We start from the raw sequence: 26,029 nt of genomic DNA, 5'->3' as shown, positions 1-26,029 counted from the left end.
CTCTCTCTCTCTCTCTCTCTCTCTCTCTCTCTCTCTCTCTCTCTCTCTCTCTCTCTCCAAAATTACAACAGCACCTCCTGCCGGCCGAGGCGCGCCGCCGTGCGTCTTTACGCGCAGACTGTCCGCGCGAGGTTTAGGGCGCGTCTATCTCATTTTTCTCTATATCTATCTATCTATCATCTATATCTATCTATATCTATCTATATCTATCATCTATCATCTATCATCTATCATCTATCTATCTATCTATCTATCTATCTATCATCTATCTATCTATCATATCTATCTATCTATCATCTATCTATCTATCTATCTATCTATCATCTATCTATCTATCTGTCTATCTATCTATCTATCTATCTATCTATCTATCTATCTATCATCTATCTATCTATCATCTATCTAACTATCTATCATCTCTCTCTCTCTCTCTCTCTCTCTCTCTCTCTCTCTCTCTCTCTCTCTCTCTCCAAAATTACAACAGCACCTCCTGCCGGCCGAGGCGCGCCGCCGTGCGTCTTTACGCGCAGACTGTCCACGCGAGGTTTAGGGCGCGCCGGCGCGTCTTCCGCCTGCGCGCACCGCGGCGGCTGCGGGCGGCGCCGGGTTTACCTATAAGCTCAACAAGCTCTAGCTTAGGGCCCCACTCTCTCTCAAAAATTTAAAGGGGAAAAAACAACTGGATGTATATTTCCAAAATCTAAGATAAAAAAACAAACAAAACAGCAACAGTGTTTTGTGACATCACCTTACCAACAAAGGTCCGTATAGTAAAAGCTCTGGTTTTCCCAGTAGTGATGTATGGAAGTGAAAGCTGGACCATAAAGAAGGCTGATCGCTGAAGAATGGATGCTTTTGAATTCTGGTGCTGAAAGAGACTCTTGAGAGTCCCACGGACTGCAAGAAGATCAAACCTCTCCATTCGGAAGGAAATCAGCCCTGAGTGCTCACTGGAAGGACAGATCCTGAAGCTGAGGCTCCAAGACTTTGGCCACCTCATGAGAAGAGAAGACTCCCTGGAAAAGACCCTGATGTTGGGGAAGATGGAGGGCGCAAGGAGAAGGGGACGACAGAGGATGAGATGGGGGGACAGTGTTCTCGAAGGGACCAGCATGAGTTTGACCAAACTGCGGGAGGCAGTGGAAGACAGGAGGGCCTGGCGTGCTCTCGTCCAGGGGGTCACGAAGAGTCGGACACGACTAAATGACTCAACAACAACAACAAAGGCTCCTCTGGTGTAAGTCATGGGCCCTGCCTACTCCCTCAAATATCCCTGGTTTGCTCATTTCTATATATAGGGTGCCGACATTCTGCTATTTATAATTATTAGTAGTTTGCATCATATATTTGCACCTCTTATTATTTCATGTTAATACAAGTTTGCAGAGACTAGATGATGAGTCTTTGTAAATTGTAAAGGATCTTCTGTTACTGCCAAATGCCAATGTTTGCATTATTAAGTTTGTTAGGAATCAAAAATCATTTTAAGTTAGAGCTTAATAATTATTTCACTATTTATGTACTTCTTAATTTGATTTCACTGTCAATGCACTTCTTAATTGTATTTGAGTCTTCAACAATTACTTTGATAAAATTAATATTTTGTTACGTTCAAATGGCTTGAGATACCTATGAGGTCCATCAATTGCCCTATAGCATATATTCAGCACGAAAAACAGCAACAATTTGTTGTTGACAAAGGACAGCTGGACATATAAATGGCACCATTACCTTCAGGTGCTTAAAGGTAAAGGTAAAGGGACCCCTGACCATTAGGTCCAGTCACGGATGACTCTGGAGTTGCGGCGCCCATCTCTCTTTACTGGCCGAGGGAGCCGGCGTACAGCTTCTGGGTCATGTGGCCAGCAGGACTAAGCCGCTTCTGGCAAACCAGAGCAGCGCACGGAAACACCGTCTACCTTCCTGCCGGAGCGGGACCTATTTATCTACTTGCACTTTGAGGTGCTTTTGAACTGCTAGGTTGGCAGGAGCAGGGACTGAGCAATGGGAGCTCACCCCGTCATTGCGGGGATTCGATCCACCGACCTACTGATTGGCAAGTCCTAGGCTCTGTGGTTTAAGCTACAGCACCACCCTGCTTAGGGCGTCATCAAACCTAAATCCGGCCCTGCGAGCGACTCTCTTTTGTTCCCCAAAGGAGAGAGAGACGCGTTTGCATATAGTTGCCTGGGCACCCACAGAATTCCCCATGAAGGGAGCCGGACATCCACAAAATTTGGTGCCAGGGCCAGGCAAGCTGTATGGCACCCACCAGTGGTTTGGCATGTTTCTTTGCAGAGAATTTTCGCAGGGTTGCTTTCTTAAAATAATATTGGGGGAATAAAAACTCCCTTCCTCTCTATCTGTGGTTTTTTTGGGGGGGTGTTTTTTAATGCTATTCTGCTTTTGTTTATGTCGATAAACTTTTAATACTTTTCAGGAAAAAACCCACACCTGCATTTCCGAGTGGAATTAGAAGGGTTGGTGCTGACTTTGAAAGCCCTAAATGGCCCAGTAGACCTGAAGGAGCGTCTCCACCTCCATGGTCCAGCCCGGACACCTGGATCCATCTCCTGAGGGCCTTCTGGCGGTTCTCTCCCTGCGAGAAGCGAGGTTGCAGGGAACCAGGCAGAGGGCCTTCTCAGTGGTGGCGCCCGCCCTGTGGAACGCCCCTCATCAGATGTCAAGGAGATAAACAACTCTCTGATGTTTAGAAGACATCTGAAGGCAGCCCTGTTTAGGGAAGTTTTTAATGTTTGATGTTTTGTTGTGTTTTTAATATCCTGTTGGAAGCCGCCCAGAGTGGCTGGGGAATCCCAGCCAGATAAGCGGGGCAGAAATAATACATTCAAAGACCCTGATGTTGGGAAAGATGGAGGGCGCAAGGAGAAGGGGACGACAGAGGACGAGATGGTGGTACAGTGTTCTTGAAGCTACCAGCATGAGTTTGACCAAACTGCGGGAGGCAGTGGAAGACAGGAGGGCCTGGCATGCTCTGGTCCAGGGGGTCACGAAGAGGCGGACACGACTAAACGACTAAACAACAACAACACCTTACAAAGCGCTCAAGGTGGTGTTCACAATTCTCAACCTCTCCATTTCACCCTCACAGCAACCCTGTGAGGTTGTCCCTCCGAATCCAGAAGTGCAGAGAGAGAATTCTTCGGCTCTTCCAGTGAGATCGCGATCTGGTTTCCAAATCCGGAGCAAGCGAGATCCCTGTCTGGAAAACGACCGACAACACCCCACCCCTGAACTTGGCGATGAGAGACTAGAGAGGGCCATCTGGGAGGGAAGATGTTTTGATTTAGAGGGGCTAAATCTCTTTTACGAGCTCTTCCGGCCTGGGAATGATGCAATTTCTCAGCAAAACAGATCCTCCCAACTTTAAGCCAATCACAGAAGAAGGGGTCACCGTGAGCCAAGTCGCTGAAATATTGCAGGCGGGAGTCCAAAGAGAAGAAGGTATTGATGATACTTCACTCGGCAAACGGGACAAAAACAGTAAATAATATGAGGACAAATTGTATTATTTGCCTGCCTATTATTTGTTGCAGAAGCAGAAACAATTGCAACAGCTGGCAAGGCAAGCACTGTGCCCCCTAACCCAAAAAAGTTATTTACATTGGTACCTTGGTTCTCAAACACCTTGGTTCTCAAACGCCGAAAACCCAGAAGTAAGTGCTTTTGGATGTTTTCCGGAAGCCGAATGTTCAACGCAGCTGACGGCTATTGTTTCCGGGACTCCTGTGCCAATCAGAAGCTGCACCTTGGTTTTTGAACCTTTCAGAAGTCAAATGGACTTCTGGAATGGATTAAGCTTAGCGCTTTGGTTTTTCGGTTCATTTGTTTTTGTGACTGTGTGGAACCCAGTTCAGCTACTGATTGATTGATTGATTGATTGATTGTGTGACTGCAGAAATAGATAAAAGCCCCCCGTCCAAACAATAACTATCATCAGTGCAGGTTGGGGAGAAAAGTTAATTTTAATTTTTATCATCTACAATACTGCCTTATTTATTTTATAGTACAGTGTATTTAATATTGCTTTCATTTTATAGATCCATGGTCTCGCTAGATAGTAAAATCCATGTTCAATGGCTGTTTTAGGGGTTGTTTTTCAAAGTGTGGAACGGATCAATCCATTTTGAGTTTGAGAACCAAGGTACCAGTGTAACCTGATTTGCCAGTCTTTTTAAGTCGGGACCGTTTCTTGTTTCCATCTCTGGTCTAACAATATCCAGGCAGGTGTTGCAGCATACCTAAAGAATTTCTTTAAAAATTACAGTATAAAAGGAAACTTCTTGGCAGAATTAGACTGAACCTTGCATTGCAGAAATATAAGTTTGTAGGGACGTTAACAGAAACTATATAAGAAATATGTAAGGGACGCGGGTGGCACTGTGGGCTAAACCACAGAGCCTAGGACTTGCCAATCAGAAGGTTGGCGGTTCGAATCCCTGCAATGACGGGGTGAGCTCCCGTTGCTCGGTCCCTGCTCCTGCCCACTTAGCAGTTCGAAAGCACGTCAAAGTGCAGGTAGATAAATAGGTACCGCTCCAGTTTCCGTGCGCTGCTCTGGTTCGCCAGAAGCGGCTCAGTCCTGCTGGCCACATGACCCGGAAGCTGTAATCCGGCTCCCTCGGCCAATAAAGCGAGATGAGCGCCGCAACCCCAGAGTCGGCCACAACTGGACCTAACTGGTCAGGGGTCCATTTACCTTTTATATAAGAAATATGTAACTGTGCGGTACAAGATAATAAACAGATAAAGTACCATGAGACTAATTGGAAGTCATTTTTAATTTCTTGTTTTACAAGTTTTACAATTGTTCACATCATTAGGAGTACAGAGGATGTTAGTTATAAGAATTTAGTTGTTTCATATATTGCTACTGTCTGTTTGTCAGTTTATAGTTTGTTTACTTGGACCTCTGCATTTTGGATCACTTTCCTCATTCCCACAGCAAGGAAATCCCCCAAAAAACCCACACTTCGCCCCCACCGCTGCCTCGCACCGGGTCAGCAAACTTCAACTTTTCGGGCAAAAGGGCACTCCAATCGTTTTCGTTTTTAGAAAAACAAACCAACCCTCTCGCTAGCAGGCCAAAACATGTCCAGTCCCTGCTTTTGCAAACGGTTTCGATTCTGAAAGCTGAGCTCATCCTCCACACCGCCTGTGCCATTTCTGCGAAGTCAGCCGAATCAGAGGAAAAGAAAGTTTTGAGATAGCTTTGGAGGAGGCGTGGAGTTTGGGGGACGGAGGAGAGTTTTTCCCTGCGCCTGGAGCAGAGATCTCTCTTTTTGGGTTTCGCTTCTGATGGGTGGAGAGGTTTCATACGAGCACTGTCCCCAATCCCCCACCGAGATGCTGAAGAAGCCCTCAAGTCCAAAATGGAAGTTTTGGGTCACTGTCTGCGGTTTGGCTGTCACCTTGGTCCTGTTTTTCACCTTCCTGGCTTTATACGTAAAGGAAAGGAGTGAATGCGAATCGGGGCAATACAACCATACCTTCTCCGCCGAGGACAAAATGACAGGAAGCGATGCACTTCGGCCACAACTGGCAGCTGTCAATCAGAGCCTTGCAAACACCACAAAGAATTGGGACTCCTGCAAAAAAGAACTGGTAATTTATCATCTATATCTATCTATCTATCTATCTATCTATCTATCTATCTATCTATCATCTATCATCTATCTATCTATCATCTATCATCTATCTATCTATCTATATCTATCTATCTATCTATCTATCTATCTATCTATCTATCTATCTATCTATCATCTATCTATCTATCATCTATCTATATCTATCTATCATCTATCATCTATTTGTTTGTTTGTTTGTTTGTTTGTTTGGCTATCTATATATCATCTATCATATCTCTCTATCTTCCTATCTCTATCTAGCTCTCTATCGATCATCTCTCTCACTCTCTCTATCATCTATCATCTATCTATCTATCTATCTATCTATCATCTATCTCTATAATCATCTATCTATCATCTATCTATCTATCTATCTATCTATCTATCTATCTATCTATCTATCTATCTATCTATCTATATCTATCTATCATCTATCTATCTATCTATCATCTATCTATCTATCTATCTATCTATCTATCTATCTATCTATCTATCTATCATCTATCTATCTATCTATCTATCTATCTATCTATCTATCATCATCTCTCTCTCTCTCTCTCTCTCTCTCTCTCTCTCTCTCTCTCTCTCTCTCTCTCTCTCTCATCTATCCAGCCATCTATCTATCTATCTATCTATCTATCTATGCCAGTGCCAGATTTACGTATAAGCTAAACAGGCTCCACTCTCTTGGGAACCTGCAGAAAATTTAAAGGGGAAAAAACCACTGCATGTACATTTCCAAAATATTATCTATCTATCAATCTCTATCTCTATCTATCTATCTATCTATCTATCTATCTATCATCTATCTATCTATCTATCTATCTTTCTATCTATCTATCTATCTATCATCTATCTATCATCTCCCTCTCCCTCTCCCTCCCTCTCTCTCTCTCTCTCTCTCTCTCTCTCTCTCTCTCTCTCTCTCTCTCTCATCTATCTATCTATCATCTATCTATCATCTATCTATATCTATATCATCTGTCATCTACCTATCTTTGTGTACTGGTGATCTTTTGAGAGATCATCCACCCATCGCCTCCATTCTTCCATAAACACATCATCATTCTGCTGCCTTAGTTTGGCAGTTAATTTCACCATTTTAGCAGGGTCCGTCGGTTCACAGGTTGGGGCGACGGGTGCAAATTCCGCCCCCGATCAGGAAGTTCGCTTCCAAACGCACCCATCCACACAAACCTCCTCCAAGGGAAGGAAGAGGCATGTTCAGAGTCCAAGACCGCATCCCAGCCCTTCCGAAATGCCCAAGGAGGTAGTGAAGTGGGGGCCGGGGGCCGGGGAGAGTCCCAGGGGCCATAAAGAGAGAATTAATTGGCAGGCCATGTCCATTGTCCCGGAAGACAGAGGTTCCTCACCCACCACCTCAAACGTCTTGCCTTTCGTTTCCTGTCCATAGCAACATTCGAGGGGAAACATATCTGTGCTGGAAGATGTGAAGGAGGAAGCGCTCAAACATCTGGAGGGTGAGAAAACCGAACGGCGGGGGTCTCAGAAGCCCTGTGGGGCTTGGCAGTTGGGATGGGGAGACCCAGGAGGAAAGCAGAGCCCCTATTGCCCAGGAGTGGGGGGAGGCCAGATTCACTGAAAGGGACCCCCAGCGGTCATCCATCCCACCCCCTGCTATGCAGGAATCTTTGCTCAAGCATCCAGGACAGCTGGCCATGCAACCTTGCTTTATTTTTGTTTTAAATTTTTTTTTTGGGGGGGAGATAGTTTTTATTTGATTTGACAATACAAAACTATAAAGAAACCAAATACGTATCCATATACAGAGATTCCTGCAAATCTCGGGACTCCCCCCCCCCCCCGAGTCCCATTTAAAACATTTAAAACTGCATCTTCTTCCAAACCAATTCTATCAATCCATATTTCCCATGGTCATTGTTACACTACAAGGGAAATCAAAACCCTGCCAGTGTTTCCTTCTGCTTATAGTGGTCCCTTAAACAACTTTTAATTTTTTCCCATTCTTTTGGCAGCTGTCAATCAGAGCCTTGCAAACACCACAGCAGATTGGACATCCTGCCAAGAAGAACTGGTAATCTACCTATCTCTTTTTTTTCCTGTCTATCTATCCATCTATCTAGTGATTTTTTTTCTAGGGGTACTCTCATTTTGACTCAAGAAAACCACCATTTTATAGTTCGGGGAATCGGGGAAAATAAATACAGTAAATGGACAAAAGTACAAAGATTCACAAAATGCTAAGGGGAATGTGTACCCCTGCATACCCCCAGAAAAAAGTACTGAATCTCTCTATCATATTGTCTGTCTATCTATCTATCTATCTATCTATCTATCTATCTATCTATCTATCTATCTCTATCTATCTATCTATCTATCTATCTATCTATCTATCTATCTATTTATCTATCTATCATCTATCTATCATCTATCTATCATCTATCTATCTATCTATCTATCTATCTATCTATCTATCTATCATCTATCTATCTATCTAATCTATCTATCTATCTATCTATCTATCTATCTATCTATATCTATCTATCATCTATCTATCATCTATCTATCATCTATCTATCTATCTATCTATCTATCTCTATCTATCTATCTATCTATCTATCTATCTATCTATCTATCATCTATCTATGTCTGTCTGTCTGTCTATCTATCTATCTCATTTTTCTCTATATCTATCTATCTATCATCTATATCTATCTACTGTATATCTATCATCTATCTATCTATCTATCTATCTATCATCTATCTATCTATCTATCTATCATATCTATCTATCTATCATCTATCTATCTATCTATCTATCTATCTATCTATCTATCTATCATCTATCATCTATATCTATCTATCTATCTATCTATCTATCTATCTATCTATCTATCTATCATCATCTATCTATATCTCATTTTTCTCTATCTATCCATCATCTATCTATCTATCTATCTATCTATCTATCTATCTATCTATCTATCATCATGTATTTATCTGTGTGTACAGGTGATCTTTTGAGGGATCATCCCCCCATCGCTTCCATTCTTCCGTAAACACATCGTCATTCAGCTTCCTTAGTTTGGCAGTTGATTTCGCCATTTTAGCAGGGTCCGTCAGTTCACAGGTTGGGGCGACGAGTGCAAATTCCACACCCATCACCTCCACTCTTCGTAAAGCTTCCCCACCCACGACTTCCAACATCTTGCGTTTTCATTTCCTGTCCCTAGAAACATTCGAGGGGAAACATATCTCTGCTGGATGGTGCCGTCAAAGCGAAGGAGGAGGCGTTCAAATATCTGGAGGGTGAGATAACCGAACGGCGGGGGTCTCAGAAGCCTCGTGGGGCTTTGGCAGTTGGGATGGGGAGACCCAGGAGGAAAGCAGAGCCCCTCTTGCCCAGGAGTGCGGAGAGGCCTGATTCACTGAAAGGGACCCCCAGCGGTCATCCATCCTACCCCCTGCTATGCAGGAATCTCGGCTCAAGCATCCAGGACAGCTGGCCACCCGAACTCTGCTCAGATATGTCCGAGGAAGGAGAGTCCGCCCCCTTCCGTCCCACGGTCAAACAGCTTTGTCTGTCAGAAACCTTTCCCAGATGTTGAGTCGGAATCTCCTTCCTTGTTCCTTGAAGCCACGGGTTCAAGTCCTGCCCTCCGGAGCAGGAGAAAACAAGCTTTCTCTCTCTTCCATAAGAGACATTTGAAGGTGGCTCCCCTATCTCCTCTCAGCCTCCTCTTTTCCAGGCTAAATATACTCAGCTCCTTCGACCGTTCCTCATCAGGCTCAGTTTCCTGATGTAACAGGGAGTTCCACAGGTCTTAAGGCCCGGCTGCGAGTAAAAGCCAGTCGATCCTCAGGGGTTGGGAGGGTGGACCCCCAGAAAGCCCCATCTCAGGGTTTCTGAGACCGAGGGGTGGAATTTGTGAAAATAATAATAATAATAATAATAATAATAATAATAATAATAATAATAATAATAGATTGTCCGCTGCTGGCTTGGAAAAGGGGGGGGGAAGAGAATGATCGATGGGGAATCTAAAAAGCCCTCATTTTCTGTTTCCCAGACGAAAAAAACCGTCTCCAGAATCAGCTCTCCCAGTTGAACAACACCCTGGAAAACTGCAAGCAAGAACGGTAAGAACAGCCGATTAAAATTCTACACCTGTGTAAGGACACCCTTGCGGTGTTCAGCTCCGAAATCCCAAAGTTTTGGCAACCCCAAAGGGCCGAGCGAGGCGAAAAGTCGGTCACACCTTCCTGGTTTTCTGCTTTTAGCCCCAGAGGTAGAGTGTCTCTGGCTGGAGAGGTTTGATCATTAGCCACCAAGCCTAAATGCCCTTCTGTCCCCACCAAGTTAGTGGAATATCGCCACACGAGGGCCTGGAGGTGGTTGGAGGATGGATGGCGGCTAACGGATTGAGGCTGAATCCTGACAAGACAGAAGGACTGTTTTGGGGGGACAAGGGGCGGGCAAATGTGGGGTATCCCTGGTCCTCAATGGGGTAACTGTGCCCCCATAGGACCAGGTGCGCGACCTGGGGGTCATTTTGGACTCACAGCTGTCCATGGAGGCTCAGGTCAGTTCTGTCTCCAGGGCAGCTCCACCTGGGACGCAGGATGAGACCCTCCCTGCCCGCAGACTGTCTGGCCAGAGTGGTGCATGCTCTGGTTATCTCCCGCTTGGACTACTGCCATGCGCTCTCCGTGGGGCTGCCTTTGAAGGTGACCCGGAAACTGCAACTAATCCAGAATGCGGCAGCCAGACAGAGGACTGGGAGTGGAGACCACATAACACCGGTCCTGAAAGACCTACATTGGCTCCCAGGACGTTTCCGAGCACAATTCAAAGTGTTGGTGCTGACCTTGAAAGCCCTAAACGGCCGAGTAGACCTGAAGGAGCGTCTCCACCCCGGACACCGGGGTCCCTCTCCCGAGGGCCTTCTGCTTCTGGCAGTTCCCTCCCTGCGAGAAGTGAGGTTACAGGGAACCGGGTGGAGGGCCTTCTCGGTGGTGGCGCCCTCCCAGCAGATGTCAAGGAAATAAAGAACTATCTGACTTTTAGGAGACATCTGAAGGCAGCCCTGTTTAGAGAAGATTTTAATGTTTGACTTTTTTTGTGTTTTTAATATCCTGTTGGGAGCTGCTCAGAGTGCCTGGGGAAACCCAGCCAGATGGGCAGGGAATAATAATAATAATAATAATAATAATAATAATAATAATAATAACTCAGAAGAAGAGCCCTGCAGGATGAGGCCTCCCGGTGGCTCCATCCCTGGCCCAGTTCCCTGCTTCCAGCAGAGGGAAGCAGTGACCTCGCTTTTGCTGGTCCTCTCATTTAGGGAGGAGACGTCGACTGACGAACCATTTCTTTGTTTCCGCAGAAACAAAAAGGATAAAACAATCCAGCGCTTGAAGGATCAACTCAACACACGACAGACATCTTCCAGCATGGTCTTTTCCCCTTCCTTCCTTATCCCTTCCCTCCTGCTTTTCATAGTACTTGGAGTCCTCTGCAGTCTCCTGTAGTTCCTCTGGCTTTTGCACTTGCAAGCCCCCGAAGAAAACTTCCTTTTCCCCCGGGCTATATTTTTTCTCCTTTAAAAAACCTTTCTTCCTCCTTCGTCGGCCGAACCGCCGCTCCCCCATCTGCAAAGCTGCTTGCGAGATACCACAGGGCGTCCGTACCCACCCACACCCACCAGTCTTGAGTGCGAATCCAGCGTTGTGAGGTTTACCTGTTGCGTCCGAATCCAACCCTGAGGCCGAAACGCAGACATCACTGCCACCTAACATATTGTTGCAAAAACGGGGGGCGCCTTCCCCTCTCTCTGCCCAAGATTTTGGGGAGGGGGTCCCCAGCTCTCACCCCAGGTCTCAGTCCCTTTGGAGAACTGAGGCACGGGGGAGACTGTCATGGCTTTAAGAAAAACAGTTTATTAGGGGTAGGGCCAGCCACTACTCTCTTATCATGTTTGTATTCTAAGTTTGACTTGGCAAAATCCCCCCTGGAAAGCCTAATTTATGATGCAAGCTGTCTGGGAAAATTAATGAGCAAACGCCTAGATTTTATTTCATCGGAACTGAGAATGATGGCGTCTGCTTTAAAAAGACTTACCAGCTTTTTTAAAAAAAGGGAGAGCCTTACAAAATTCACACAGAAGCATAATATTGCTTACTTTAACTCACCTGTGGAAACAACTCAGAAGCTATTAAGAAGAAAAAGGATAACAACAAGAAGATTGAAAGATGGGACTGGTGGACACTAAAAGCAGCAGAAATATGAGATGACTGATCTCGAAGCATGGGAACCCCCAACAAAAATATATAATTTGGCAAAATATTTGGACTTTGTGATTTGTATTGGTATAATTTGGAATAATTAATGTGATATAATTGGATTGTTAAATGGAAAACTTAATAAAAATTATTTATAAAAAAAAGAAATAGAGTTTATTCGCCTCTTTACGCCTCCAGTCTGCAGGCAGGGAGTCCAAATTTTGCAGCACGGCCGTTTCAGGAGGGGCTTGGCCCCCCATAACTGTGCAGTCCTGCAGTCCAAATACTGCTCTTCCTAAAAACTCCTTTATTCAGCATCCCAAACAGTCAGTTCTATGGATGCTTGGAAGTATGGTTAATTCCCCCCTGGTAGGGTTGCCATGTTTCAAAAACTCAAGTCAAAGTGCAAGTAGATAAATAGGTCCCACTCCAGCGGGAAGGTAAACGGTGTTTCCATGCGCTGCTCTGGTTCGCCAGAAGCGGCTTAGTCCTGCTGGCCACATGACCCGCTGTACGCCGGCTCCCTCGGCCAGTAAAGCGAGATGAGCACCGCAACCCCAGAGTCGGCCACGACTAGACCTAATGGTCAGGGGTCCCTTTACCTTTATACCCAGCTTCTTGCAGGGTACTCTAACCACTGCACCACACTGCCTCCAGGCAATTTTTCCCCCTGCTGCTACTGAAGGTGAGAAATGGTCCAATAAGGCAAAATAGAGCCAAACAATGCCATTGCTTATTATGATAGAATCATAGAACTGTAGAGGTGGGTGGGACCTTTGGAGTTCATCCAGCCCAACCCCGCTGCAATGCGGGAATCTCAGCTAAAACAACCTCTGCTTAAAAACCTCCGAGGAAGGAGAATACACTGCCTTCCACCCCTCAGAGTCGAATGGCTCCGACTGTCAGAAAGCTCTTCCTGACATCAAGCCGGAATCTCCTTCCTTGTAACTTGAAGCCATGGGTTCGAGTCCTGATTTGGAAACACCCTCGCTTGGAATTTGGCATGGGGTGGGTGTGTCTCCCTTTGCAGTCACCACAAGCACACACCTTTCTCAGAACTGCTTCACTTCCCAGCAACAGAAACTTCCTCGCTCTCCGTGGCAGACTTCCCCAAACTGGTGGCCAGTCCAACATCCATCACCATACTGGTCAGGACTGGTGGTTGCAGGGAGCCCAGCCCGCTTCAGAGGTCACCCCTGTTGGAAATAAGGCTGCTGTACGGATGCGGGTGGCGCTGTGGGTTAAACCACAGAGCCTAGGACTTGCCGATCAGAAGGTCGGCGGTTCGAATCCCCGCAATGACGGGGTGAGCTCCCGTTGCTCGGTCCCCGCTCCTGCCAACCTAGCAGTTTCAAAGCACACCAGTGCAAGTAGATAAATGGGTCCCGCTCCGGCGGGAAGGTAAACGGCGTTTCCGTGCGCTGCTCTGGTTTGCCAGAAGCGGCTTAGTCCTGCTGGCCACATGACCCGGAAGCTGCACACCGGCTCCCTTGGCCAGTAAAGTGAGATGAGCGCCGCAACCCCAGAGTCGGCCACGACTGGACCAAATGGTCAGGGGTCCCTTTACCTTTACAGAGAGGAGGGGACCCCTTTCCTATCTCCCAGCGGCAGAGTTTCTTTTCATGCTGTTATAGGAATTCTAAGTTATATACAGTGGTACCTCGGGTTACATAGGCTTCAGGTTACATACGCTTCAGGTTACAGACTCAGCTAACCCAGAAATAGTGCTTCAGGTTAAGAACTTTGCTTCAGGATGAGAAGAGAAATCATGCTCCGGCGGCGCGGCGGCAGCAGGAGGCCCCATTAGCTAAAGTGGTGCTTCAGGTTAAGAAATATTTCAGGTTAAGAACAGGCCTCCGGAACGATATACGATATACGATAACTTTATTGTCATTGTCCCATGCAGAACAATGAAATTGAAAAACTACATAAAACTACTACAAAACTACATAAAACGTTCAAAAACCCCTAAAAACTCTGAAACCCCATTTTAAAATACACTATACTATAGAGACCCCTTATGCTGCGTTTAGAACCAGAATTGCTTTTGCGTAGAAACTGTTTCTCAGGCGGCTAGTCCTGGCCTTTATAACCCTGGACCTTCTTCCAGAGGGCAGAAGCTGAAAGAGATCTTTTCCGGGGTGCGCACTATCCTGCGCTATCTCTGCCTCTTTCTTATGGCACCTGGAAGCGTAGATTTGATCCAAGGTGGGAAGAGTGCGCCCAATTATTCTCTCTGCAGTCTTTACAACCCTGGACAGCATTGTTTTTCCCTGGCCGTGCAGCTCCCAAACCACACACACAGACCATAAGTTAATACGCTAATACACTTAATACGATTTAAGTGTTGCAGGAAAAAAAACCCCAATCATTCAGTTTGTACAAACACAACACACACTCATAAGGACTCAACACTGGCTCTTGAATAAGGGGGAAAGGGAGCAGTTTTTCTCTTATAACATCGCTTTCCAAATAAATAAATAAATTCAGTGGCTTGGTTCAGTTTCGATTCCTCTCGGCTGCTGGATTTCACAAATTCCCGGAAATGGAGGGAGGAGGGAGGCCCAAATCTTGTTGCCGGAGGGAGCCAGGAGGAATCACTCTCTGAGATTTGAAAGCTCATGTTTCGAAAGCTCGAGTCGAAAGCTGGTGTTTCCCAACTTGCCTTCGCCATGGATGCACTGCAGCGGGCCGTGCGCAGATCCCTAGAAGATCTGAAGATCATATGGATCACTTCCACCAAGACATGGAGCAAGACCCATTTCTGGTGTGCAGCTGTCATCGTCCTCCAATTCCTTCTATGGATCACTATGCTCCTTTCGGATCAACCACGGGCAGTTTTGGAGCCAGAATGCGACCGAGCCCAACTGCTGGGCAAGGTGGCATCTCTCAAGGAACAACTGGGAGCTGTGAAAAGGGAGATGGAGAAAGGGAAAATGGAGAGCGACAGGCAACTGGCCGCTACAAACCGGACCCTCAGGAAGACCAAGATGGCTTTGGAGAAAGCGATTAAGGGCAGCAATGATCTGCAGACCCAGCTAGCGGCTGCCAACCAGAGCCTGGGCGAGATGCAACAGCGCTGGGAGTCCTGCCAAGCTCAACTGGTAAAACAAGGGCTCTTCGAAGCTGGAAGGGGCTCCTATAATAATAATAATAATAATAACAATAATTTATTATTTATCTGGGACGCGGGTGGGGCTGTTGGTTAAACCACAGAGCGTAGGACTTGCGGTTGGTCGAAACCCCACGACGGGGTGAGCTCCCGTTGCTCGGTCCCTGCTCTTGCCAACCTAGCAGTTCAAAAGCACATCAATGTGCAATTAGATAAATAGATACCTCTCCGGCGGGAAGGTAAACGGCGTTTCCGTGCGCTGCTCTGGTTCACCAGAAGCGGCTTAGTCCTGCTGGCCACATGACCCGGAAGCTGTACGCCGGCTCCCTCGGCCAGTAAAGAGAGATGAGCGCCACAACCCCAGAGTCGGCCACGACTGGACCTAACGGTCAGGGGTCCCTTTACCTTTATTATTTATACCCCGCCCACCTGGCTGAGCTTCCCCAGCCATTCTGGGCAGCTCCCAACAGAATATTAAAAACATGATAAAACATCAAAAATTAAAAGCTTCCCTAAACAGGGCTGCCTTTGGATGTCTTCTAAAAGTCAGTTAGTTGTTTATCTCCTTGACATCTGGTGGGAGGGAGTTCCACAGGGCGGGCGCCACCACCGAGAAGGCCCTCTGCCTGGTTCCCTGTAACTTCACTTCTCGCAGGGAGGGAGCTGCCAGAAGTCCCTCAGGAGATGGACCCTGGTGTCCGGGGTGGAGACGCTCTACTGGGCCATTTAGGGCTTTCAAGGTCAGCACCAACACTTTGAATTGTGCTTGGAAATGTCCTGGGAGCCAATGCAGATCTCTCAGGACCAGGGTTATACGGTTGACGTGAACCAGAAATCCCCTCCGGGCGCAATTTTCAAGGTATTTTTTTCTCTCCTGCTACAGGACAGCACGAAAGAAAAAACCTCGTCTCTGGAGAAGGAAAGGAAGAATCTACAGCAGGAGAACCAGAAGCTCCGAGGTGAGAAACCAGCAGAGATGGCGTCGTGGTGATGGCAGAGCACTACAATGCTTTGGGTTGTCCCCGCCCCATAATAAGTCCAGCTTCCTCCCTCCCACTGAATGGGCCGATCCGAAGCCCACCCTACGAGTGTTAAGGCAAAGATGTGCAAAGGAAGCCGTGTTTCCGCCAGGCAAAAACCAGAGGTTTCCACATCTGTCCCAGTTCATTATATTTACTTACTACTACTACTACTACTACTAATAATAATAATAATAATAATGTATACGATGCTAATTCATAAAGAAAATATCATCTCTCTCTCTCTTTTACTTTCTTTCTTTCCTTCTTTTTCTTTCTTAATTTCTCTTTTTTTCCTCCCTCCCTCCCTCCCTCCCTCCCTCCCTCTCTCTCTCTCTCTCTCTCTCTCCTCTCTCTGCCCCTTTCTCTTCTTTTTCTTTCTTTCTTTCCTTCTTTCTCTCTTTCTCTCTCTCTTTCTCTCTCTCTTTTCTTTCTTTCGCTCTCTCTCTCTTCCTTCCTTCCTCTCTTTTTTCTCTCTCCCCTCTCTTTCTCTTTCTTTCTTTCTTTCTTTCTTTCTTTCTTTCTTTCTTTCTTTCTTTCTTTCTTTCTTTCTTTCCCTCCTCCCTCCCCTCCCACTCTTCCTCTTCACCCTGAAGACCACGTTTGGCTCCTTTGCAAATGACAGACAGTCTGGGAATTTTGATAAATAAACCCCTTTTTGCAACGGGGTGGCGTTGAACAATTTCGGTTGCAGCTGTGCTCCCTTGAGCCTCAGGTGTTCTGGGCTCTGTCAACTCATACAAGGCCCTTGAGGCAAAAGCAGTGTGGGAATCGTGGAATTGTACAAATGGGCACCCCAGCGGTCATCTAGCCCAACCCGTTGCCATGCAGGGATCTCGGCCAAAGGAGCCGCAGCTGATGGCCTGGGGAGATTTCCGGGGGCAAGACAGAGAGTCCATGGGGGCCGCATTTCTCCCACAGGCCTGATATCCCCCATTCCTGGCCATGCAGGGAGAGAGAGTGAGATTTCCAAAAGTCATCTGTCGAGGTGGAATAGATGGGAAATCTGAAAGATGTTTGCTTTCTTTTTCAAAGGGAAAATTGATGGCCTTGAGCAGCAGCTGTCCAGTAAAGAAAGAGAGTTGGAGAGCTGGAGGAATAACCAGCAATGGTAAGAGCGTCTAGGGTGAGTTCATATTTGTTTTTGCATTTCCTCCTGGGTGGGTCGAAGTTTCGTACAATCCTGCCAGGGCCGGATTTAGGTTTGATGAGGCCCTCAAGCTCCTGAAGGTAATGGGGCCCTTTCTGTGTCCAGCTGTCCTTTGTCCACAACAAATTGTTGCTGTTTTTTTGTGTTGAATATATGCTATATGGTAATTTACGGACCTCATAGGTATCTCAAGCCATTTGCCCATGTTGCCGTGCAACCAGTCCATGCAGAATGTAGGCACCATATATATAGGTAAAGGGACCCCTGACCATTAGGTCCAGTCATGGCCGACTCTGGGGTTGCGGCGCTCATCTCGCTTTACTGGCCGAGGGAGCCGGCGTACAGCTTCCGGGTCATGTGGCCAGCAGGACTAAGCCTTTACTGGCGAACCAGAACAGCGCCCGGAAACACCGTTTACCTTCCCACAAGAGTGGTACCTATTTATCTACTTGCACTTTGAGGTGCTTTCGAACTGCTAGGTTGGCAGGAGACCCTATATATAGAAAGGAGCAAAACAGTGATATTTGAGGGAGCAGGCTAGCAGGAGGGGCCCATGACTTACATCACAGGAGCCGGCACAACACAAAACACTGTTGCTATATGTAGGTTCTATTTTATACGTTTTTTTATCTCATATTTTGGAAATGGACATCCCGGTTTTTTTCCCTTGAAATTTTTTTGGGCCCCCAATCCAGCACTGAATTCAGCATCCCAAAACCCTAAAAAGAGTACCAGCGGTCCCTTGGTTCTCAAACGCCTTGGTACCAAAACAACTTGGAACCCAAACAAAACCCGGAAGGAAGTGTTCCAGGTTGCGAACTTTTTCAGAAGCCGAACTTGCTCCGTTTTGAGTGCCACGCTTCCAATTCAAGTGTTAATCTGAGGTCCGTCTGCTTTTTTGCTGTTTATTTTGTGTTTTTGTTTTTGCGGCTCTTTTTCGTTTTGTTTTCGTGTGGAACTGATAGATTGATTGTGTGACTGCAGTACATTGCTTATTGCTTTCATTTTATGGATCGGTGGTCTCATTATATAGTAAAAATCCATGTTAAATCGCTGTTTGGGGGGTTGTTTTTAAAAGTCTGGAACGGATTAATCCATTTTGCATGACCGTCTATGGGAAAGTGCGCCTTGGTTTTGGAACGCTTTGGTTTTGGAACGGAATTTCCGGAACGGATTAAGTTTGGCAACCAAGGTACCACAGTACTTGATGCCTCACAAGCTTGTTGAAATGTATTTTAAAAGGATCCAAATTATGCAGGAATTGTGTCAAGGGGCGGAGGGAACATTAATGCACATGTGGTGGCCATGGAAACAAGCCAAAGATTATTGGGAAATGATCTATCAACCAACCAATAACAGCAATTGATACTTATTTATTATACCATCTATACATCATTTTCTTTCAGCAGAGAACAGTCAGTAAATTTCAAATCTACCTTCCACAGCTTTCCCCAGTCCTCAAATTGTATATTGTGTCCTATACTAAAGGTAAAGGGATCCCTGACCATTAGGTCCAGTCGTGACCGACTCTGGGGTTGCGGCGCTCATCTCCCTTTACTGGTCATGTGGCCAGCAGGACTAAGCCGCTTCTGGTGAACCAGAGCAGCGCACGGAAATGCCGTTTACCTTCCCGCCGGAGCGGTACCTATTTATCTACTTGCACTTTGACGTGCTTTTGAACTGCTAGGTTGGCAGGAGCAGGAGCCGAGCAACGGGAGCTCACCCCGTCATTGTGGGGATTCGAACCGCTGACCTTCTGATTGGCAAGTCCAAGGCTCTGTGGTTTAACCCACAGCGCCACCCACGTCCGTTATTGTGTCCTATAAGGAGGACCCGATTCAATGGACCACATTCTCTTAGATTTCCCTTTGCACAGCAGACCTTGCCAACTGATGCTGAGCAAAATGTCGGACCTCCGGCCCATAACTCCAAGAAGAAGCCAAACGAGGTTTCTCCTGGCAGACCGGGACAAAGATATCGCTGCCTTAGTAGCTTCCTCTTTAGCCACAGTTCTACCCAAAAGGGTTATCCTTTCGGAAAATAGACAGGGCGTAGCAGAACATCCAAATGCACACGACCATGTTGTTGTTGTTGAGTCGTTTAGTGGTGTCCAACTCTTTGTGACCCCCTGGACCAGAGCACGCCAGGCCCTCCTGTCTTCCACTACCTCCTGCAGTTTGGTCAAACTCATGCTGGTAGCTTCGAAAACACTGTCCCACCATCTCGTCCTCCGTCGTCCCCTTCTCCTTCTGCCCTCCATCTTTCCCAACACCAGGGTCTTTTCCAAGGAGTCTTCTCTTCTCCTGAGGTGGCCAAAGTCTTGGAGCCTCAGGTTCAGGATCTGTCCTTCCTGTGAGCACTCAGGGCTGATTTCCTTCTGAATGGAGAGGTTGGATCTTTTTCCATGCAACCATAGTGTGATAGCTTCACCCTCGTCCTTTTAATGATCCCAGTGACTTGAAATGTGTTATATTGTGATGCCAATAAAGGTTCTAGATTTGATTTGATTTGATTTGATTTGGGACTGCATCGCCCCAGAGGCAGCCCTACTGACCCAATATTTCCCCAACCGCTTTGTCTTTCCAGGTTTCAAAACCAGATGCGAGAGAAACGGCAGAATTATCACCAGCTGAATGTCGCCGATGACATAACCAAGAGCCCCTGGTTGATGGGTGTTGTGTTTTTCTTCCTCCTCCTCCTCTTCCTCTTCCTCCTCATAGCCTGTGTTGTCTGCCTATGCCAGTGAAGTGAAGTTGCTATGGCAGATATGAACATTCGGAAAAAGCGACTTCTTTGAGAAAAGAAGCATGATCCAGACCCCCCCCCCCCCCGGAAAAAAAACTTTAACTCGTCATATATCATTTCCCAGAAAGCCTTCACCTCTTTACAAGGCCCCCACGTGTGGTAGAATAAACCTTCCCTTTCTTGACATTTCCAATACTCATTGGTTCTTGTCTTGTACATTTTAGCAAGCTTAGCTGGTGTTAGTGAGAGCTGGACCATAAAGAAGGCTTTTGAATTATGGTGCTGGAGGAGACTCTTGAGAGTCCCATGGACTGCAAGAAGACCCAACCTCTCCATTCTGAAGGAAATCAGCCCTGAGTGCTCACTGGAAGGACAGATCCTGAAGCTGAGGCTCCAAGACTTTGGCCACCTCAGGAGAAGAGAAGACTCCCTGGAAAAGACCCTGATGTTGGGAAAGATGGAGGGCGCAAGGAGAAGGGGAGGACGAGATGGTGGGACAGTGTTCTCGAAGAGACCAGCATGAGTTTGACCAAACTGCGGGAGGCAGCGGAAGACAGGAGGGCCTGGAGTGCTCTGGTCCAAAGAGGCGGACACGACTAAAGAACAGCTGGTGTTAAATACCATCTGTGCATCATTTTCAGGCTAGGACTTAATACGTTGTCGATCTGTCGATTTGAACGATGGCGGGCATCTCTGCCTCTCTGGCTCCTCAAACCAGGAGTACCACGGCCATTGTGAGCCCCAGAGATGTCAGGTCACCATACAGAGTGGTTCCACTGCTGGCTGGAAGCCTCCTTTGCTGCTGCCGAAGATGGGCAATGATTTCTTCCTGATGTTTGCTGTGATGGAGAAAGGCAGAGAGCAAGAAATCAGCTCATGGAGAAAGCGCCACCCCGAGGCTTTCGAAACGGTGTGTCAAATCAGTGCATCGTTTGTGTCGCACGATACGTGCCCGATTCTCTCACAAGGAGTCCATCTAACCTACGGTTCGCTAGTACAGTGGTACCTTGGTTTTCAAATGCCTTGGTTTCCAAACACTGAAAACCCGGAAGTAAGTGTGTTCCGGTTTGCAAACATCTTTTGGAAGCCAGACGTCCGACGCGGCTGTCAGCTATTGTTTCCGGGGCACCTGAGCCAATCAGAACGCGCGCCTTGGTTTTCGAACATTTTGGAAGTCGAATGGACTTCCTGAACGGATCAAGTTTGGCGCTTTTGTTTTTGCTCTTTGTTTTGCGTTTTTTGTTTTTGAGGCCTTTTCGGTTCATTTGTTTTTGTGACTGTGTGGAACCCAGTTCAGCAACTGATTGATTGATTGAGTGATTGATTGATTCTCCCCTGAATATAGGGACGTCCTATTCCATCCCCTCCACCGTTTCTCCCCTGAAAATAGGGACGTCCTATTCCATCCCCTCCAATATTTCTCCCCTGAAAATAGGGACGTCCTATTCCATCCCCTCCAATGTTTCTCCCCTGAAAATAGGGATGTCCTATTCCATCCCCTCCAACGTTTCTCCCCTGAAAATAGGGACGTCCTATTCCATCCCCTCCAACGTTTCTCCCCTGAAAATAGGGACGTCCTATTCCATCCCCTCCACCGTTTCTCCCCTGAAAATAGGGACGTCCTATTCCATCTCCTCCAACGTTTCTCCCCTGAAAATAGGGACGTCCTATTCCATCCCCTCCAATATTTCTCCCCTGAAAATAGGGACGTCCTATTCCATCCCCTCCAATGTTTCTCCCCTGGAAATAGAGACATCCTATTCCATCCCCTCCAATGTTTCTCCCCTGGAAATAGAGACATCCTATTCCATCCCCTCACCAGAACAGAACCAGGTGCCTCATTGCTCACCAACCCACCCCCAACAGCACCTTCCTCATAAGTTGAATGTGAGTCTCACTTACTTTACACCTTGAAGCATCTGTGTCCAGTTTTTCAGGAGCGTGACCTCATCTGGGAAATGGGAAAAAGAGGGCTGTTTTCATTTCCCCAAAGCACAAAGGCCTGGGTGGCAAAACACCTGTTTTTCATGTCGAAGGCTTCGCTGTTTGAATGGCGATGCCCATCAACTTTCAAATAACCTTCAAATATTTTATTGGTCTAGGGACGCGGATGGCGCTGTGGGTTAAAATAGATAGATAGATAGATAGATAGATAGATAGATAGATAGATATAGATAGATAGATATAGATAGATGATAGATAGAAGATAGATAGAAGATAGGTAGGTAGGTAGGTAGGTAGATGATAGATAAAAAAATTAAAAAATGTCCAGCAACACCTTAGAGACCAACTAAGTTTGTTCTTGATGTAAGCTTTCGTGTGCATGCACACTTCTTCAGATAGACATACAGGTAGACAGACAGACAGACAGACAGACAGACAGACAGAAATAGATAGATGATAGATAGATAGATCAACAGACAGCTAGATATAGATATTAAATTTTTATTTGTACCCCGCCTTCCCCAGCCAGAGCCGGGCTCAGAGCGGCTAACCTCATATAGATAACACAATGTGCATAAAAACAAGCAATCAATCAATTAAAATTAATTAAAATCAAAGTTAAAACTGGGCAAATGACAATCCTCAGGTTAAAATTGAAAGCGGTTAATATTCACCAGGACCAACTGTTTCCACTGATATTATAAGGACCTGTGATAGATAGATGACAGATAGATGATAGATGATAGATGATAGATGATAGCTAGATGATAGATAGATGATAGAGAAATAGATAGACAGGTAGATGATAGATAGATGATGATAGATGATAGATATAGATATAGAGATGATAGATAGATAGATGATAGATAGATAGATAGATGATAGATAGATAGATGATAGATAGATGATAGATAGATGATAGATAGATAGATAGATAGATAGATAGATAGATAGATAGATAGATAGATGATATAGCACTTGGGGAGGTTGCCGGGTAGAGCAGGTCAGGGGTGTGGCTTAAGAAAGGGGTGTGGCCTAGGGAGAGGCCCCCGAGGGCTACGTGGAGAGGTTTGGGGGGCCGCCGATCCTGAGGTCCCAGTTCTGCACTCCGCTCCTTGCCCCCCTCCAGCCCCAAACCACCTCCACCTAGGATCTTCCCAAAGCTTTTGAACATCCCAGAATCTCACCTTCCAGGCCTTTAATTTCCAGTTCCTTCAGGCGCAATCGGGTTTTGATCTGGGTCATTTCGGAGCTCAGGCTGGAGGCGTTGGCTTCTAGAGCTCTCTGCCCCGAGGCAAGACATCAACAACGAGAAAAAAAAAGGATTTCCTTTCACTTTTAATCTGCATATCGCCTTTCTATATTACAAGGCGCAAGAAAATCAATAGCAAACGAGAGATAAACTCGGTGGGAACCAGGAGAAGAATCAGCATCCCAAAATAAATTTACCTAGCCCCTTTAATGCGAACGCCTTTAAAAAATAAATAAAATTAAGACCATTTTATTTAAGGAAACATTTTCAGGATTCAGATTTTATGTTTTCTGCTGCTGCTTTAAATTGCTGTGGCTTGTTTGTTTTATACAGAATTTTATCTTTATCCTTTCTCGCTTTGATTTTCCTGCAAACCGTTCTGTATTACTTGTTTTTATTATTGCTTGTTAGCCGCCCTGAGCCCGGCCTTGGCTGGGGAGGACGGGGTATAAATAAAAATTATTATTATTATTATTATTATTTCTACTACTACTACTGTACTTTGTTTTAAAAAGAAGTGGTGGGGTATGCGTAAGAGAAATAAATAAAGCTAGGCGCTTTTGAGTCCCACTTATATCTGCAACCTCCCCCAAAAAGGAAATCAATACCAAGGATCGCCCACGCCGTAATGATCTCAGACGAAAAAGCCACAATAGTTTGAAAAGAAGCAGCTTATATCGAATAAGGCAATATTCAACGATCCATTGGAATGGTAAACAGTCAAATATGAGCAAAGAACGATGACGATGAAGAATTAGCAAAAGGATAAAAGACAGGGAGGGGAGAGGAAAAATTTGGTTAGTGCTGCTTCTTGAAGACAAAAATCTTGAAGACTTTTGCGGTGGAAGCAAAAGCACAGAGCTCTGGTCAGTGGCGTAGCGTGGGGGGTGCAGGGGGGGCCGGCCGCACCGGGCGCAACATCTGGGGTTAGAGTTAGGGGCGCAAATCCACGGGTTAGGGGGCGCAAATTACTTGCCTTGCCCCGGGTGCTCCCATGCTACGCCACTGGCTCTGGTTTTGTCTCGCAAAGGGTTTGGCCACAATCCTGTGCTTGGTTAGCCAGGGATGCTTTGGTTCTGGAGGGCTTACTCCTGGGAAAGCGAAACTGGGATCGCAGCCATGAAGCTCAACCTCCTGCATGTTTGCATGGAAACACATTTTGTTGTTGAACAAGAGGGCATCGATCGGTGATTTTGACAGATTGGCTCACCCCGGATGTGCATTGACAACCAAGGTTAACACTGTCCCCCAACACTATACAGTGGTACCTTGGTTCCCAAATGCCTTGGTTCTCAAACGCCTTGGTTCTCAAACTCCAAAAACCCAGAAGTAAGTGTTCCGGTTTTTGAACGTTTTCCAGAAGCCGATCGTCCGACGTGACTGTCGGCTCTTGTTTCCGGGGCGCCTGCTCCAATCCGAAGCCGCACCTTGGTTTCCGAACATTTTGGAAGTCAAACGGAGTCATGGCGGCTAACACCAGTAAAATTACAATAATGAAGAAAAAGAAGAAGAACTGAAGGCAGCCCTGTTTAGGGATGTTTTTAAAGTTTAATGCTGTATTGTGTTTTTAATATTTGGCCGGAAGCCACCCAGAGTGGCTGGAGAAACCCAGACAGATGGGCGGGATACAAAAATTATTATTATTAGATTGATTGGTATTAGTAATTGTATTATAATTTGGCATTGTTATAGGTAAAGGCAAAGAACCCCTGCATGGTTAAGTCCGGTCAAAGGCGACTATGGGGTTGTTTTTATTATTACAGGTAGGTAGTCCTGTTGGCCTGCCGTAGTCAAAATAAAATAAAATGAACAAATTCCTTCCAGTAGCACTTTAGAGACCAACTAAGTTAGTTATTGGTATGAGCTTTTGTGTGCATGCACACTTCTTCAGACTTCACACTTATTATTATTATTATTATTATTATTATTATTATTATTATTATTATTATTATTCCTTACATTTGCTCCTTGCAAACACCCGGAACCCTTCAAACTTTGAGAATCAACCAGATTTGCAAATTGCGGTTGGATAATTCCGATTGCAACCTCCTATATTTTCACGTTTCGCAGATATTTTAGCAACAAAGATTTTACGCAAAACAAAAGGACGTTTCCTTTGGCTTCATTCTGCCCTCCCCTCTCTTATTTTGCCTCTTCTTGCAACCGCGTATCCAATTCCAACCTGTTTACAAACTTATCCGTTACATTTCCTTCCGATTCCCTTTCTCTTTCTTTTTTGCATCCCATCCTGCGATTTTATTTGGGCTTACCGTGCGGTTCTGGCACGACTCCCAGCGCTTCGCCGCGGCTTGCAGGGTCCGGTTCACGGTTCCCAGGGAGGCCAGGCTGCTGGTGGCGTTGCTGCCCTCTCCCCAGTTCCCTGTCTCCGTTGCCCTTTCGTGGTGCGCAGCGAAATGCGCCAGCCCGGCCACCAAGATGAGGATGGCGGCGAACTCCAGCGCTGCCACGGCCACCCAGAGTTTGCGCTTCCCCCAGCGGAGACTGGGAGAGCTTTCCTTCTCTTCCATGGTTTGGAGTGGGTGCAAAGGGGTGGAGGGGCACCCCAAAACCCAAAAAGCGGTCCGGAGGGTCTTCCCCACCCCCTTCTCCGAGCCTCCCGGGGAGTTGGAACCGAGGGCACCCAAAAGACCGCGGGAAAGAGAGCTCACCCGTTCCCAAATTTGCGCACGGATAAGCAGGTCATTCTCCAGAGAGGAGCAGCGTATTTGGAAGCGATCCTGCTTCAAGCTGAGCAAATCTGAAAGGAAGAGGAAGAGCAGGAGGGGGAGACCAGGAGGCAGGGCTAGGGAATAGCAGCCTTCCTGGTGTTGCTTCGTATAACGCATTATTATTATTATTATTATTATTATTATTATTATTATTATTATTATTAGC

At 46.2% G+C, this 26,029-nt stretch overlaps 3 protein-coding genes and 2 long non-coding RNA genes across 9 annotated transcripts in view; 3 read left to right on the top strand and 2 right to left on the bottom strand.

Moving 5' to 3' along the window:
* Positions 1–5,238: 5,238 nt before the first annotated feature.
* On the top strand, positions 5,239–12,232 carry LOC309360913 (uncharacterized protein). 4 transcript variants are annotated; one of them, XM_081895897.1, is made up of 6 exons: positions 5,239–5,625; positions 7,063–7,129; positions 7,646–7,704; positions 8,864–8,939; positions 9,701–9,770; positions 11,018–12,080. In XM_081895897.1, exons 1-6 carry the CDS (start codon positions 5,320–5,322, stop codon positions 11,160–11,162), a joined length of 723 nt encoding a protein of 240 aa, XP_081752023.1. In that variant the 5' UTR covers positions 5,239–5,319; the 3' UTR covers positions 11,163–12,080. The 4 variants fall into 4 exon arrangements, 1 of the variants encoding a protein (XP_081752023.1); XR_014164255.1 differs by lacking the exons at positions 7,646–7,704; positions 8,864–8,939 and adding an exon at positions 12,086–12,232 and having other exon boundaries at positions 5,246–5,625; positions 11,018–11,567; XR_014164256.1 differs by lacking the exons at positions 7,063–7,129; positions 7,646–7,704 and adding an exon at positions 12,086–12,232 and having other exon boundaries at positions 5,248–5,625; positions 11,018–11,567.
* Positions 12,233–14,459: 2,227 nt separating this feature from the next.
* LOC309360896 (uncharacterized protein) lies at positions 14,460–20,022 on the top strand. Of its 2 annotated transcripts, none has more exons than XM_081895868.1 (4): positions 14,460–15,016; positions 15,908–15,983; positions 17,079–17,154; positions 19,780–20,022. In XM_081895868.1, the coding sequence occupies exons 1-4, from the start codon at positions 14,534–14,536 to the stop codon at positions 19,937–19,939; spliced, it is 795 nt and encodes a 264-aa protein (XP_081751994.1). In that variant the 5' UTR covers positions 14,460–14,533; the 3' UTR covers positions 19,940–20,022. The 2 variants fall into 2 exon arrangements, with proteins under 2 accessions (XP_081751994.1, XP_081751995.1); XM_081895869.1 differs by having other exon boundaries at positions 14,462–15,016; positions 17,079–17,169; positions 19,780–19,913.
* Positions 19,890–26,029, bottom strand: part of LOC309361025 — a 113,247-nt gene continuing 107,107 nt past the window's right edge. The window contains exon 2 of the long non-coding RNA XR_014164307.1: positions 19,890–20,171. This is a non-coding gene — a long non-coding RNA (uncharacterized lncRNA). The remainder of the gene's footprint in view (positions 20,172–26,029) is intronic.
* On the bottom strand, positions 20,639–25,824 carry LOC309360947 (uncharacterized protein). Its single transcript, XM_081895953.1, has 4 exons — positions 25,405–25,824; positions 23,070–23,166; positions 21,841–21,889; positions 20,639–20,777 (listed from the first exon to the last, which is right to left on the bottom strand). Exons 1-4 carry the CDS (start codon positions 25,660–25,662, stop codon positions 20,648–20,650), a joined length of 534 nt encoding a protein of 177 aa, XP_081752079.1. The 5' UTR covers positions 25,663–25,824; the 3' UTR covers positions 20,639–20,647.
* On the top strand, positions 22,498–23,608 carry LOC309361054. The gene is made up of 2 exons (XR_014164339.1): positions 22,498–22,592; positions 22,772–23,608. It is a non-coding gene; the product is annotated as an uncharacterized lncRNA (long non-coding RNA).

The sequence above is a fragment of the Podarcis melisellensis genome (genome assembly GCF_964234715.1).
Source record: "Podarcis melisellensis genome assembly, chromosome: 18".
Classification (NCBI taxonomy): Eukaryota; Metazoa; Chordata; class Lepidosauria; order Squamata; family Lacertidae; genus Podarcis; species Podarcis melisellensis.
This window is presented reverse-complemented; position numbering and strand designations above follow the sequence as displayed.

Excerpts from the sequence above, each read along its gene's own strand:
- LOC309360913 (XM_081895897.1), top strand. The coding sequence starts at position 5,320 with ATGGGTGGAGAGGTTTCATACGAGCACTGTCCCCAATCCCCCACCGAG. Across the intron at positions 5,626-7,062 it reads ACTCCTGCAAAAAAGAACTG|CAACATTCGAGGGGAAACAT; the intron begins GTAATTTATCAT and ends TCCTGTCCATAG. Across the intron at positions 8,940-9,700 it reads GGCGTTCAAATATCTGGAGG|ACGAAAAAAACCGTCTCCAG; the intron begins GTGAGATAACCG and ends TCTGTTTCCCAG.
- LOC309360896 (XM_081895868.1), top strand. The coding sequence starts at position 14,534 with ATGTTTCGAAAGCTCGAGTCGAAAGCTGGTGTTTCCCAACTTGCCTTC. Across the intron at positions 15,017-15,907 it reads AGTCCTGCCAAGCTCAACTG|GACAGCACGAAAGAAAAAAC; the intron begins GTAAAACAAGGG and ends CTCCTGCTACAG. Across the intron at positions 15,984-17,078 it reads GGAGAACCAGAAGCTCCGAG|GGAAAATTGATGGCCTTGAG; the intron begins GTGAGAAACCAG and ends TCTTTTTCAAAG.
- LOC309360947 (XM_081895953.1), bottom strand. The coding sequence starts at position 25,662 with ATGGAAGAGAAGGAAAGCTCTCCCAGTCTCCGCTGGGGGAAGCGCAAA. Across the intron at positions 21,890-23,069 it reads GGAAATTAAAGGCCTGGAAG|ATGAGGTCACGCTCCTGAAA; the intron begins GTGAGATTCTGG and ends CCCATTTCCCAG. Across the intron at positions 20,778-21,840 it reads CAGATGCTTCAAGGTGTAAA|CAAACATCAGGAAGAAATCA; the intron begins GTAAGTGAGACT and ends TCTCCATCACAG.